General features: G+C 35.8%; 1 protein-coding gene across 13 annotated transcripts in view; it reads right to left on the bottom strand.

Moving 5' to 3' along the window:
* CADPS2 (calcium dependent secretion activator 2) overlaps window positions 1–15,866 on the bottom strand; it is a 746,428-nt gene that overhangs the window by 59,128 nt on the left and 671,434 nt on the right. For 12 of the 13 annotated variants that reach the window (XM_043965472.1, XM_043965471.1, XM_043965468.1 and 9 more), the window contains one exon: window positions 4,169–4,276. In XM_043965472.1, coding sequence (XP_043821407.1) covers window positions 4,169–4,276 — 108 coding nt within the window. Of the gene's footprint in view, window positions 1–2,982; window positions 3,178–4,168; window positions 4,277–15,866 lie in introns of those variants that run through there. The other variant, XM_043965476.1, reaches the window with a different exon arrangement.

Below are 15,866 nucleotides of genomic sequence, written 5' to 3'. Positions count from 1 at the left end.
CCAGGCTCACACACCTGAGTGTATGAGGTTGGATTTGAACTAAGGGTTCAAAGAGAGGCAGTTAGGTGGCACAGTAGATACAGCATTCTACTTGGACTCAGGAAGATCTGAGTTAAAATTCAGCCTTGGACACTAACTAGCTGTGTGACCCTGAGGAAATCACTCAAATTTCTGCCAGCCTTAGGTAACTGATGGCTGTTGAGAGGATAAAATGAGGTATTTATAAAGTCCTTGACAAACCTTAAATTGCTATGTATCTAATAGCTATAAAGTAATAAACCCATTGATATCAATAATTGTATATATTTAATGTATACCATTTCTCCCCTTAGCCTTCAACTTTCCAGAATGAGTCCTAATCTTTTAATTATTTTTTTTATCCCCACTGATCATATTAGCTGCCTTTAGGCAGCATGGGGTAGTGGGAAGATTGCTGGATTTAGAATAAGAAGATCTAGTTCAAAGCCTAGCTCCTGTGTGACTTGGGCAAGTCACGTCATTTTTCTGGGTCTCTGCTTCTCAGGTGGCCATCGCTAAGACTCCTTCCAGCTCTAAAATCTATGATCTTTTTTTATTTAAAATTTTGTATTCTCTACCTTCCCAAAGATTAAAGACCTAATATGTATAGTATTATGGGAAATACAAGGATAAACCTTTTCATAATGTGGGTATTTTAGTGGCCAAGATGAATGCTTGCCTCATAAATTCATTAGATAAAGCTTTTTTTCTCCCTTCCTGATTCCAGGTTCAGTACTCTAACCACAGTCGTCCCTAACCGCCCCAGGTGAAATAGAGAATAACCAGGTCTTACATCTTTCCTATGATTACACTCTAAGGTACTCTAGGCCAAAGCTTCTTAAACTGTGGGTCATGACCCCACCTGGGGTTCAGTAACTGAATGTGGGGGTTGTGAAAAATTTGCAAGTAAAAGTTTGACTTGTATATCTATTTTATATGCCTATATAGCCGGGGTCACATAAAAATTTCTCCTGCAAAAAGGGGTCATGAGTGGAAAATGTTTAAGATCTAGGCCTTACCATTTGCCCTATTTCCATGCCCTCAAGACTCCCTGAACAGCCTTAAGATCTACAGATATAACCTAAAGGCTCCTGGACTTTTCCATCTACCCCACATCTCAACTTTCTTTCATATGCTGAATCTCCCCAATTAGAGTGTGGGTTTCTTGAGAGAAGAGTCCATCTCTCCTTTATATGTATATCCTTAGTACTTAGTGCAATGTTTGGCATATATAATGTGGTTAATAAATGTTCACTCATTCATTCTTTTACCTGTTCAACATATACATACTTATTCAAGAAATCTGAGGTATTCCATACCTATACTACAAGTGAAGAATTAGGGTGCAGGAAATTATGTAACATGCTAAAATGTTTCACAAAGTAGTTCTGATATAAAAGTTTACATTTAGTATTTTAGGTAGAAAATATCACCATCATTGGCATTTTGTTGTGGGACTCATATTTACCTCATATGGAACACTGAAGTTCCATGGAATATGGTTTGGAAATAGCTGATCACAGAGATTAAAAAACATTGAGATTTAAAGACTTTTTAAAAAATCCTATTTGGCAAGTGATATTAGCAGCATTCAGGCAAGGAAGTTGCATAGACCTATTTTATGACCTAGTCAGGAAGTACCTTAATTGGGATAACAAAGATTTTTCAAATGACTGAATAAAATTCTTCCTTTCAATCTTTTATTAGCAATAAATAGGCTAAGGCGGTAGGTAAATAGTATCTGGACTCATTATTTTCAATTGTTTTCTGACACCTTATAAATACTACTTTAAGATGTAGTTAAATGGATTTCCAATAATTAAATAATATCTTTCAGTTATATTCTATTGCTTCAGATATATATCCTATTTTACCTTTCAACACCTACTTGAAAACCTCTCATTTACTTATTTGTGAATGAGACAAATTTGACATTGGCTAATTAGGGGCTCTGAGTCCTCTCTCATACATGTTTTTCTTGCTAATATGTGTAAACGCTGAAAGATCAGGTTTTACCACATCTATCTATCTATCTATCTATCTATCTATCTATCTATCTATCTATCTATCTATTATCTATTTCCACATTCAGGTACTTATAGATGTATCCATATATGTGTGAGCATGTATGTATATACATGTGTTAATAATCAAAAAAGCCTGATATCTCAAAAATATTATAATATTTAAGAAAAAGTGTCTCTAGCTTATGATTATGAGGATAATGATTAGAGCATAGGGTGGTGTTGTACATGTAGTAGAGTGGTATTGGAGATAGTTTTCAGAAAGGGTTCCTGGAAAAGTGCTATTTTACCATGAAATAACGATTGCACGTGACAACCATATCAGATGCCAAGTCTCCAAAAAGATGCTAACATCTTAACCATGAAGGTTTAAAGATCCTGTCACTTTCATGTCTCCTTCTGTCTTCCTGGTTCCACTTTAATTAGTGAGCTCTATTCTCCCCATAAGAAGCCTCATGAATGAAGGAGGAGAGCTGACCCCATGACAATGTAATGCCCTGTTATGAATTGCTATGATGCCAAAAGGGGTTTGAAATGTTTCACAAATCAGTCACAGAAAAAAAAAGTAATTCTGCACACAATGTGTTCGTATTCATTCTCTCTCCCAAACCGAGCTGCCTTGTGTGAGACAGAACGCCTGCTGCAGTTGGACTTACTGAGAAGAAACAAGGCTAGAATAACAGCAGTTCAACTTTCTCTCTGTCCAATATTTAAAAAAAATCAGCACAAGCAAAAAAAAAAAGGGGGGAGGGAGGGACTTTAGAAACAAGCCATCTGCTTGGAGGCTGAGAGCACTTCCAAACTGACACAGAAGTTGTTAACATGGTTTTAGTACTCTGAAAAAGTGCCAGCTGAATGGATGGTAATTTTTCTACCCCTGCAGGGCATCAAAGCTTATATGAAATCATTCTTTTCACACATATTAACACTTAGCTTATTAAAACAGATGATACTTTTATTGTAAAATGGCCCGGGTGGAGTCTAGAAATGTAAAAAGGGAGAGAGGAGTTTCATTGTGACCACCCAATCTGACAAACGGCAAACAGGGACATGACAGACCGTGGCAGAGATGGTGATGTTCCTGGACCTTCTGTAACCACCACAGCTGAAGTGTCACCAGGAAGCCCGTGAATTGCTGTTATGAAAACATTTGCAGTAACTTGCATAATTAAAAGAAACTGCCAGGAAAGCTTTTCTAAAATGCAGAGGGGATGTACACAAATAAATACACTTCAAAGGGAATATTACATTTCAGATTTACTAACAGACTGGATTATGCTAAACTGTATCAAACACCCAACAGTCTTTCCTTCCAAAGGGCTCTTATACAATTAGAATGACTGACAGCATTGTGATTTAAATGGACTGCTCTCTTAGTCTAAGTTGCAGATTCACTCTGAGGGAAATCTGATGACCAGCGGATCTCAAAACCGCAATCCTCTTTTTTTAGAGAGTCGGCATGTTTAGCCTCAAACTGTAGAGCACATATTATTAGAATATTATATCTTTAAGCGCATATCAGTACAGTAAAAAAAGATATATTTATATTCACATACATATTCATCTATCCATCTGTCTGTCTTCGTCTATCTATCTATCTGTCTGTCTGTCTGTCTGTCCGTCCGTCTGTCTCTGTCACCTACCTACCTATCTATCTATCTATCTATCTTCACTAAAAGTAGAGTGGCAACTATAGCAGTCGACTCATTTCTTTATTTAGCTGATAAATTTGTGATATTGACCTTTTAAAAAACTTATAGTAGAAATGGAATCCATTCACATAAGATTCTGTTTGCAGAATGCCATGACATAAAGGATAGATAGGATGAAATTACAAGGGATGCAATGGTATAGTAATTTCCTCATTAAAATTAACCTTCAAATTGTTTTTTTTTTTTTAGCCTTTCAATCTAACAGTGACAATTTTCATGCAGACAATGCAGCCTGTCAAGGTTTCTATCAGCAACTGAAGGAACCCTAATAGAAAAACATGATCAAATACATGTGCAGAAACAAAAATGATCACAAAAAATTGTGATCTGCATGAAAAACACCATCAAATTGCAACTTATCCCTCTGTAATATTATCCTAATACCAACATGCCTTGCAAAGAGTAGTTACTTACATCAAACAACTTTTCTATATACATTTCTTCATTGACCTTTTCTCGAAGGATATCTTGGTTTTGCCGGACAAACATGATGTAGGCATCAGATAAATCCATTCCCGGTTTCTGTTAGGAAGGGATTGAGATATTTATGGGGAGGGGAAAGGAAAGGAAAGAGAAAACCAGGAAGAAAATCCATCAGTCACAGTTCAAAGTTGGTACAAAGTAGCTCCCACTTACATAGAGATTTTGAGTTAGAGGATTCCTTAGATCATCTAGCCCAACTTCCTCAATGGTGTATGAAAACTTATTTGACCTCAATCTTGGGAAACAGTTGCTCATATTTTAAAAGATACATTTGTAAAGTGCTAAGAATCTAAGCCGGGATGAGCACTTCTGGCAATTTACTAGGTATATCTCTGAGGCAAAATATATGATTCGCTCTTTAGGAAAATGATCAGAAACTCATAAGAGAGTCAAAGCAACATGGTGGGCAAAGTAAAACCATACTAGTATTGGAGGCAGGAGACTTGGATTAGAGTCTTGGCTCTGAAATGTTTTAGGTGTGTGACTATTGACAGATTCCTTCATTGCTGTGAACATCATTTCTTCATCTATAAAATGGGATTTATATGATTCCTTGTACCATCTACCTCATAGGGTGGTTGTCAAGGAAACATTTGAGAAGCATGACTAAAAGTAATGTATAAATATGAGTTATTATTAAAACAAGTGGAGGTCAATGGACTTGTTGTATAGGCATATACATGCATGACAGGTTAGTTAAGCGCACAGACATTTAAAATCATCCACATACCACAAGTACTCCCTAACTGAAACCACAATTTACTTTTGATTTTTCTAGTGGAGATTATCTACCAACAAGTTTATGGAACTTATGTTATGTAAAATTAGACTTAGTTTTCTTTGTGAGTCACCAAAAATGTTATTGGTCACCTCCTTCAATGGCTAAGTGTATTTGAACAATGCAAGCTTATCACATAAATCTAATAATCAGAGAGAGAATTTCATGCAAAATTAAAAAAAAACACCTTTGAATGCATTCTGAAGCCAGGTACAAATGATTTTTGGATTATTCATCCAATGGAAACAGTTTGGTGAAGTGGAAGGAGCATCTCACCTGGAGTCAGAAGACTTGGATTTACACTTTAGATCATCTAAAGCTTGTCAGAATTTATATACACACAAAAGCAGTTATGGTATAAATCTTCCTAGTTGTACTCTATCAACAGGTAAACCAACAAGTAGAATGGCTGAAGCTTGATTTTGCCAGATTGCCAATAAATCATTTCTCTTCCCAACTCAGCCCTAGCTTTTTAAAACCACAAAATCTTGGGAGTTTATGGTTAGAAAGGACTTTAGACACCATCTTGTCCAATCTTCTCATTTTATACTGAAGGACATTTCTTCAGCCCCATGAAGATAACTGAGTAGAATGTATTTGCCTTGTTGAACTCCAACTAAGTTTGACATAATCTATCTTGTAATCTATTTAGCTAATTTAGTTGACTAAGGTATGGTGTTAACAAAGACAAGATGGCAATAACTATCATTATTCATTCATTTACATAGTGCTTCAAGGGAATCAAAGAGCTTGCCTTATAAACAACATTTCAAGGTAGTGGCTTATTAGTCCCATTTTACAGATGAAGAAACTGAGACTAGGAGAGGTGCCTTGTCCATAGTCACATAGGTTGTAAATATCTGAGGATGAACTGGAACTCTGGCCTCTTGATTACATGCTACCTCCCTATGTAGGCCAGCCTGCTTTGCTTCAGTCCAACAGACTGAACTCATGACCTCAATTAGTTGTGTGATCGACTATCTAAATGAATATTATTACTCAGAAGAGGGACTGTGTAAAAGGGAGAAAAACTAGTCTAAACATCACTCCCAATGTTAGAAAGATTTGAAACTTATTCTCTGCTGTTGGTGAGTCAATGGTACCATCTATAGGTCAAGGCTAGTATATTCTTTAATAATAGGCCTTAAAATCCATCCTTTCTTTTGCATATTCAGTATATTTCCAAAAGTTTAATGTAAAGCCAAGGTACAGGTTAGGCATCAAGGGAATGTGGCTCATTCATCTAAAGGTTATTTGAAGGGTCAGTTTTGGTTTTGTTTTTGCTTTTGTAACAAAGATGTTTTGAGCAAGACTGAAGCATATCTTAACAGCCTGAAGTTGAACAAACGTTATGCAAATTTAAGAGCCCTTAAAAATACTACTGTCATATGAGTCTTACAAGGATATCTTATTAATATCAAAGAATGATGCACAGACATTTCACTACTGGCATTTCCTTAAAGAGCATACATCTATAATGCTGGTTACATTACAAAACAATGGATGCTTTTACTAAGGTAATTCTATGATTTATTTTTACTCTCCAAAGTCCAGAAGCATCTGAACACATATATATCTTCTTCAACTGCGTAATTTTTAATGGAAAATTGTATGCCCACTGATAGAGTGGATAAAGAGGTGGCCTTGGAGTCAAGGAGATCTGAGTGTAAGTCTTGTCTGATATATGCTGGCTGCATGATTACTTCAGTATCTTTGCCAAGAAAAGTCCAAATGGGGTCATGAAGAATCAGAAGTGACTGAAAAATGACTGAACAACAACATGATCCTGGCCAAGTCACTTACCCTCTCAATGTTCTGTGCAAATCTCTAAGACTAAATTGCCCAGAAAGCGCCAACCTACATTGATAAAAAAGGAGTTTCTTTATCTGGAGTTATCTATACCAATGAAATCAGGCTCCAGTTCTTATCCTTATCTGCTCTACAAGAAAACTCAAGGGAATTGTTTATAATGGTCAGCATCTCAAGGTTAACTATCACTTTAGGACAATGAGAAATTTTTAAGTATGGAGATTCTCTCAGGGCCTCTCAAGTGCCAAAGACTGAGAAGTGAGGAAGCTGTAAAGGGCATCAAATATACCAGAAACTAAAGTAACATGGTAGGGGCTCCTTAGCCTGAACAACGGTGTGAACTCATGCTAGGCCCATGATAAGCAAAATACTCTATAAACATGATGTGAGAGCTGTTGCATGGGGACAAATTAAATTGAGATTTAAAAGCAAGGGCAATTCAAGTTCTCCCACCTCTAAAGTTTTTATTGTATTGTCATTCAGAGAAACAACTGCTCTTAGTCATTTAATCCAGTTAATCATTTGACCTGCCAGCCAAGAAACTATTGAATTACAGCGGGGAAGATTGCCAGAAAGTGACAGTATACAATAGATTTTAAAAGTAGCGTACTCAATGGGGAAAAATGGTAGCAGACACCAGGATTTGGATTTTTAGATCAGATACAGGAATAAGGGGCTCAGAGCTAGGGCACACATAATCAAAGTTAGGAAGACCTTTTTTCACCAGAGGTGTGGGCTCTGATCAAGAATTCTTTAAGATTAAACTGGAGGGAGAACAAACAAACTGGATACACTCACACCTACACACGCAAACACCCATCCGTGCACCTTTGCTGGTGGTTACCCCCTTCTCAACCTCTGGATTGCTTTGTATTTATACTGTAGGCATTTTGTTCCTATCCATACTCATGTTGTTCCTTGAGTCTCCCCCCTCTTTTTCCCTTTCCCCAACAGAATTCAAACTGCTTTAGGAGAGGGACCATTTTACTTTGGTCATACACACACAAGTGTGTATCTGTTGTGACAGGTGAAAAACGAAATGACTTAGGAAACCAAAGGTTCAATCTTCTGAGCACACTGACTTACCAAGTCATGCATGGAAATTGTTCAATAAACCAGGACCAGACCTCCTCAGCTTAGGCTGGACCCCAAATACAGAAGGAGATAGACTTTTATACATTAAAAACAATCAAATAAGGTCAATTAATTAAAAGGAAATAATACAATATTAGGTAATCTGATTTCTAATTGCATGAAAGATTAGGTACTTTCCAAGTTGAGAGAGGGAGAATGAACAGGTGCAATTCCCTGAATTCAGAAAAGGAGATGTTCCAGGAACATGAAAACAATAACCAATTGATCAGCATGGGGCCAGTTTTCAGATAAGACATATGGGTCACTTGACATGTACCACTCTGAGAAAGCTTCTTGCATCAGTCTTTGAGTCTGACTGGGTTTCTGCTCAGCATATCCCAGGTCTTTGGTTAAGGGTTCTCTAAGCAGCAGGCAGGGGTGGTCCGGTTTTCCAGACATTCAGGGATAAGTTCAAACAATGTAATAAGGTTTTCTCAGTTCCCACAACCAAATAAAGTTTTCTCAAAAGCCAGAAGTTGAACTAGACACATAATTGAATAGAAAGGGAAGTTAGCTAGCTCCATAATTGAGTCACAAGATTGAGTCAAAGTAGTACACTCAATTCCCACTACCACTTGCTGCCCTAATCCCCCCAATTCTCTCACTACTAAGCACTATATATATATATATATATATATAAAGATAATAGTAAATTCTCCCTACATTATTGGAAGAATTACTAATACAGAGGCCCAGTAATTCACAGAGGAAAATGCCCAAGAAAAACAGGGGTGATACTGGTTCTAAGAAGAGATATATATGTGTGTATAGACATATATTATATATGCCTACATACACATACATAGATATACAGAGAATGGATAATTGAGCTAATTAGAGATCTTAATATAAGGAGGTAAATATATTTAATGTCACAGGTATTACTAAAGACTTAGTGGGATGGTAACGAGACTAGAATAAAGCAATGGAAGAGCATATCTTATCCAGAAGAGAAAGATTAGATAAAAGGGGCAGAGGTATGAAAGTATATATAAATGGCATTGCATATTTCCTATGAGGAAATCCAGAGAAAGAAGGAATTTTTATGGTAAAGAGAATAAGCATAATAGAAGACATTTGGTTAAAGGTCAATAGAGGGAGAAGCAGAAATTATATCATTGATATACATATACACATGCATACACATACATATATGCATACATGCACACACACATACATACATATATATTCTCAGCTTGATTTTGGTAAGTAAACAGGCTCTTCCATCTTTATACCTTTTCATGGATGAGTCTGCATGCCTTGAATGAACTCTTCCTCCTTATCTTTGCTAACAGAATTCTAAGCTTCCCCCAGATCAGCTCAGTTCTGCTCAAATGCCAACTCCTACTATACTAGACCTGTCCCGATTCACTTGGTTGCTAGTGGTTCCCCCTCCTGGACCTCCCAATTGTTTTGCATTTACGTAGTATGTATTTTGTTCTTATCCATACTCATATTGTTCCTTGTTCCCTCCCAATTCTTTGTCTCCTCCCCCAACAGAATTCAAGCTGCTTATTTTACTTTTATCTATATCCAGCACATAGTTGGAACTTAATAAAGGCATATTGATTTGGAACTTCCTTTAGTACTCGGGGCCTTCCCACCCTAGAAAAGATGGAAGGTAATTAAAAATGAATTAAAAAAATTTTTTTTTACATTTAATTAGAAAAATAAAATAATAATTAAAAAAACCCAAAAGATCCATAGAGCATATATAAACAAAGGCAGGGAAGTGGGGATGGGATAGCCCTGTTAGAAAAGTATCAGGAATGTTAAACCAGGGAATGAACTGAGAGTTGTTATTAATTATTAATTCTTTATTAACAATAAAATAAAATGGAATTTAAAAAAATCTATGTTGGGGGCAAGAAGAAGATTAAATGAGGTATAGGACAGGTTGATGGAATGATGACAGCATAACACTGAAGGATGGCCCAGTCACTCCCTAAGTATTCCTTTGCTTCAGTTTTCTTTATCAAGGAAAATGATCTTCAGACCATGAAGTAAAGGACAAAAAAATGCTTGATAGGAAATTAAAACCCAGGGTAAAAAACACAGCACCTGTCTTCTCTAAATGGGTTCCAGTGAGCACACCTGAACAAATGACATATTAAGGAACTGAAAGAACTTAAGCACATGATTACTGAGGTGCAAGTTAGAGACTGGGTGAGGACTTGAGACAGACAAATGTCCTGATTTTCAGAAAAGGGAAAGAAGATGAATTCTTCAAATTATAGGCTGTTGAACTTGGCTTTGATTCTTGGCAAAGGTCTGGGATTTATTATTAGGTGGAAGGCTTGTAAACATTTTTTTTGGGGGGGTCGGGGCAATGAGGGTTAAGTGACTTGCCCAGGGTCACACAGCTAGTAAGTGTCAAGTGTCTGAAGCCAAATTTGAACTCAGGTCCTCCTGAATCCAGGGCCAGTGCTTTATCCACTGTGCCAGCTACTGGCCTTCTTGTAAGCATTTAGAAAGAGAAGCAGTCATCATTTGGAGTCAGAGTGATTTCATCAAGTCTTCCTGTTGGACAAACCTAAATTCCATCTTTTAAACAGGGGTACTAGATACTAGCTGTGGGACCCTAGGCAAGTTACTGTTTGTCTCAGTTACTCATATGTAAAATGAACTGGAGAAGGAAATGGCAAACCACTCCAGTATCTTTGCCAAGAAAACTACATTGACCATTCCATGGAGTCACAAAGAGTCGGACATGACTAAACAACAACTACTAGATTAACAGAATATAAGAGTATCATATTTCACTTTTATTTAAAGTTATAAGGTTTTACAAGAGAGTTTCTTCAGAATAACATAGTGAAGTAAGTAGTACATGTATCTATCAATTACTCCTGTTTTACAGATAAAGAAAATAATTCCCTGAGAGAGTGAGCTCATATATACATATATACACATACATATACATGTATGTATATACACACATAGACATATATGTGTATATTTAATTTATGTATATATAAAATTTATGTATATATAAAATATATATAGAGAGTTTATATGGAGTCTATACATACACACACACACACACATACACATATATGTATACGACAGAGAGAGAGACAGACAGTTAGTCAGTTAATAATACTGATCAGAACCAGTGGTCAAACCCAGGTCTCCTGCATCCTGTCGTATGTTCTTACCACTATACCATGCTACCTCTCCACTGGCATACACAAGATATTCCTGGATTGCAATGAAACATTTGACCACCTTTAATTATATCTTTGTAGATAAGATAGAGAGATGTACATCAGATGGATGATAATACCATTAAGCAGACTTGGCACCAGTGGAGTGTCCGCACCTGAAGAATGCTAATTAATGGATCAATAACAACATAGAGAGAGAAAGATCTAGTAGAATTTATAATAGTCCATTCTTGGTCCTATTCCTCTTGCCATCATTATCAATGATTTAAATGAAGGTATGGATGGCATTCTTGTCAAATTTGTGGAGGTCAGGAGAAATAGTTAACCTGTAGGATGGCAAGATTGAGATCCCAAAATACCTTGACAGGATAGAATAGTAAACTCGAACTTATAAGAGGCAATTTTAATAGGAGTAAATGTAAATCTTTATACTTATGCTAAAGAGAAAATTAAGTTGTATTTGTCTAGGTTGGAGAAAGCACAGCTAAAGAGCAGATTATGTGAAAATGACTGGGGGGATTGTGTCATCAGTGATCTCAGTATGTCAGTAGTGTGGCACGGTGGCTATAGAAGCTAATGTGACCTTTTATTTCCTGCTGCCCAGACCTGTGGTTCCATCAGTGTAGGGAGCACCCTCATATAGCTTATGTTTTGTGTAATATTTTAAACAGATTAATAAAGATAATAATTCTGAGAATATTTTTTCTCCACTTAGAGGGATATGGAACTGCTTTAGTACTTAGTAACCTGAAGCCTATTAATTTATGTGTTTGAATTTAAGTTTTAGCAAATTAAAAGAAATAAATCCATCCCAAATCTCAGGTATTCCAGGTGCTCTTCTCCTTAAGTCTAAAAAATAGAAATGTATTCTTAAATTTCATAGAATTTAAGGTACAGAGGGTTAAGGGTTTTGTCAAATGTCAACAAAATAAGTTTAGATTTTTGCTTTGTTTTTTAAATTAATACCTACCTACATACACACACACACACACATATACACACAAAAGTTCCTTGTTTGTGAAAAATCAGAATTATTCCTACTTTATAAACATACACAAGTAAATGGGGGAAAGATGGCATGGAAACGATATCACCTACACATACTGTAGCCTTTGGTCTATAACTTCAATTGGTTGTAGGGAGTAAGTAGCTTGAGACCTAAAGAGTTTAGGTACAATTTAAAGAGAGTTTTAGAGATTTTTTTTGAACTACTGAAGTTCAATACTTATCCAGGGTCTCATAGCCAGTGTATGTCATAGGTAGGACCTGAATTCAACTCTTTCTGATTCTTAGGTCATTTCTCAGAGGACTGTTGGGAGGATATGCCATACTGCTTCTTAGGCTGCGATCTTAGGCTGTACTCCTAAAAGTGGGGTACCCAGATTAAGGGAAATGATGGTTCCATTACATTCTCTCCTATTCAGACCACATCAAGTTATATTATAGAGGTCAGTGACAAAATGCAATAGGTTTACAGCAGAAGTGTCAAATATACAGAATGTGGGCTGCATGTAACCTATAACATGCTCAAACCTGCCCTAAACCAGATTAAAATATAATTGGGACACAGTTAAAAATTCAATTAATAAAAAGGGAAATATACACACTTGCATGGTTTTCTAAGTCAGTATCTGACCCACAGGGATCCTTCATTGGCTTCCGTTTCTATGAGTTTGACATGGTTGGTTTAAAGGATAATGAGACAAATCTAAATCATGCTATATGAAGATCAGTGGAAGGATATGAGGACATTTATCCTAGAAAAGAGAAGGCTTCAGAGAGGCACGAGAGCTGCCCCCATAAACTGGAGGGTTTTTCCATGGAAAAAAGATTGTACTAGTTTTTCTTGGTTCTAGAAAGCAGAACTAAGCATAATAGATAGATGCTTCAGAGAGGCAGATTTAGATTTAAGGAAAGGAAAAACTTCCTAACACTTAGAGATATCCCAAAGTAGAATGAATTGTTCTAATAGGTCAGTTCCTTATCATTGGAGTTCTTAAAGCGGTGGTTGGATGACCACCAGGCCATGGATTAACAAGGCAATTCATACTTCTGTGTAAGTTGAACTACACCATTTCTAAAGTCTCTTTCGATCTGAGATTTGGATATATTATGTGTATATGCACATATGTATATATGGAACACCTATTTCTTTGATCATATTCAAGACTGTTTAATGTCATCCAAGAAGACAGAACCTTTCCTAGCCTAATAAACATCCTGTATCTCAATACTAATAGAAATTTAAATGTCAATTCCGTTTTGCGGAACAAAATGGTTTAAATGTTAATATCTATAAATTGAAATATTATAACTTATCATGACAATATTGGTTTTAGGTAGGTTGTGTTGACTTTAAATGTGTTTTATAAGACTAAAAAACAGATTAAACTTCTTTCTTGAAAAAAAAATTTCTTTTAGTAAGTTAAGAAACACTTGCCTGGAGAAAAAAAAACACCAAAAGCCAGAATTATAACATTTCTCATTAGCATTATTTCTTCCTTTATCTTTGAACTGTTTACCTATTCTTGAAACTGTGACATATGGGAATTTCACACCTAGTGAATATATTTTCATGCAGCTTGTGGCATGAGACTATAATCATTAGAAGAATATACACAAGTAAGAGTAACTGCAACAGCTGGTGACATTTACCAATTAGAATTATGGTTCTTTAAAACACTTTATCTTTTCTTTAGTGTATGAAGGGTAATTATTTCTGATAAATTGCTGAAAAATATGTAATTTTCCTTTTAAACAGTTTCTCTTTACAATATGAATTTGTTTGGATGGGTGCATTATCACTGGATCAGTGCTCCTTCACGCTATGGCTATTTTGTGATACAGTGATTTGAAAACTTGGAAAGTCTTTTTACTTTATTCATATGTGAAGATATTATTACATTAGGAATTAAGCCTTCGATTAAAAGAGAACTACAAGAAGATATCCTGCTGTCAATTCTTTTCTAAATGAAACAGAAATACCATGCCTACATTATAAAAGAGAAAATACTACTGTCTCTGTGTTAATACACAATGATTTATCAAATCGACTACACCCTAAACATTAGCAACAATAGAACAAGAGTATTTTTCATTCTTAAGAGGGTTTTTAAAAGGTATTAAAAATTGAAAGACCCCAAAATGAAAACAAAACCATCGTTTAAATGCCTATCTAATGAATGTGATGAAATAAAAATTAAAGACAATTAAAATCATTTAAAGCTATTATTGCTGTCATTTTGAGAGTGTTGAGAGCATTTACAGCATACAATTTTCCATTGAGGTTGCTTTTCATAACTTGGGTTTTATTTAAACTTCTGGTCTATTCATTCCATTAGACATGAAAGCTAAAACAAAAAAGTTTTCCATCTTGTGCTGATTTTAAAGGAAGCCAACAATTGCTCTTAGACAATTTCTAACTGGATTCAGAAAAGTATCAGCAATGTCTCAGCTACTATGTCATATCAAATGAATTTCCCAGTAGACTTTCACTCCCCACACAAAATAGAAATAAGTCACCAAACATACCAGGAAATGAAACATTTCCAGTAGGTTTCCTTATTACTTGTTACACAAGTAACTGAATACACTGGTAAGTGAATGAGTCTGTAGACCTGAGTGAGGATTTTTTTCTTTCCTCTAGGGTTAATCACTAGTTAACCTGGCAAGATGAACATGCTGTTTAAAAAAAAAGAAAGAAAAGAAAAAAATCCTCGTTAATTATATGCTGCAAATGCTCTTACTTCCTGCTGCTACACCTAATCCCACAGGTGCAAGCCTTCTCTTCTGCCATTCTTGGGTAGGTGGGCACAACTCTGCCGTCATTCTTCCCAGCAACATATTTCAATACTTTAGAAACTGTGTAACCTTCCACTGGAGGTTAACAATGCATTAGAAAAATACTGTCATGGTGCCTATTTAACAAGGAGACAAATTTTTAAATATATTGTTCCTGTTTGAGAGAGGAACTAGAGGCTACAGTATAATTGACTTAATTTAAAAGTGCACTTCTCTCAACCTTCAAAAGCTTGCCTTGCAGCAACAAATCAGAAGTAACATCATGATCCGTCCATATTGAAACATTTATACTTTATAAACAGAAGGCCTGTATCCAATCATGCTATCAGAATACCCTCCCAACGTTGGAGAAAAATGATTAGTCCCATCCAGTACAGTGCACATCACAGTTTTCCCATACGTTTCCATCCTCTGTGATTCTTGTTATCATTTCCCCACAAGCTCATGGTACAGTCAAATGTTTCTAGCCTTTGTTGTTTAGGTTTAGAGCCATTTGAGACATGGTGGATAGAGTAATGGGACTGGAGAGGAACAAATCTTGACTGATAGTTATAAACTCTTTGACCTTGGGCAAGTCACTCACAACCTCAATGTGCCCAAGGTAACCCTAGGATTTTTCAAAGTCATGGACAAACTCAGTGCAATCTATGTAGGTGGAGGAAATTTCCAAATGGAGAATTAATCCACAATGAAAACAAAACAAAACAAAACAAAAACCCCTTACAACCTTCATTTTTCTAAGTTTAAAAACTAGGAATAATTTATAACTGATCTTTCAAAAACATAGACCATATGTACTTTAAGTTCAGCAATTAACTAGAAAAGTAAAATAAAAATCCAAACGTATTTTGTTGTGGACAGCTGATGACAACCTTATACGACATTCCTTAAATTCTGTGGAATTTAAAATTTTTATTTTATATGTAGAAATGCTTTTGTA

The sequence above is a fragment of the Dromiciops gliroides genome, chromosome 5 (assembly GCF_019393635.1).
Source record: "Dromiciops gliroides isolate mDroGli1 chromosome 5, mDroGli1.pri, whole genome shotgun sequence".
Lineage (NCBI taxonomy): Eukaryota > Metazoa > Chordata > Mammalia > Microbiotheria > Microbiotheriidae > Dromiciops > Dromiciops gliroides.
The sequence above is the reverse complement of the archived record's forward strand: the minus strand, read 5'-3'. Positions and strand labels throughout refer to the sequence as shown.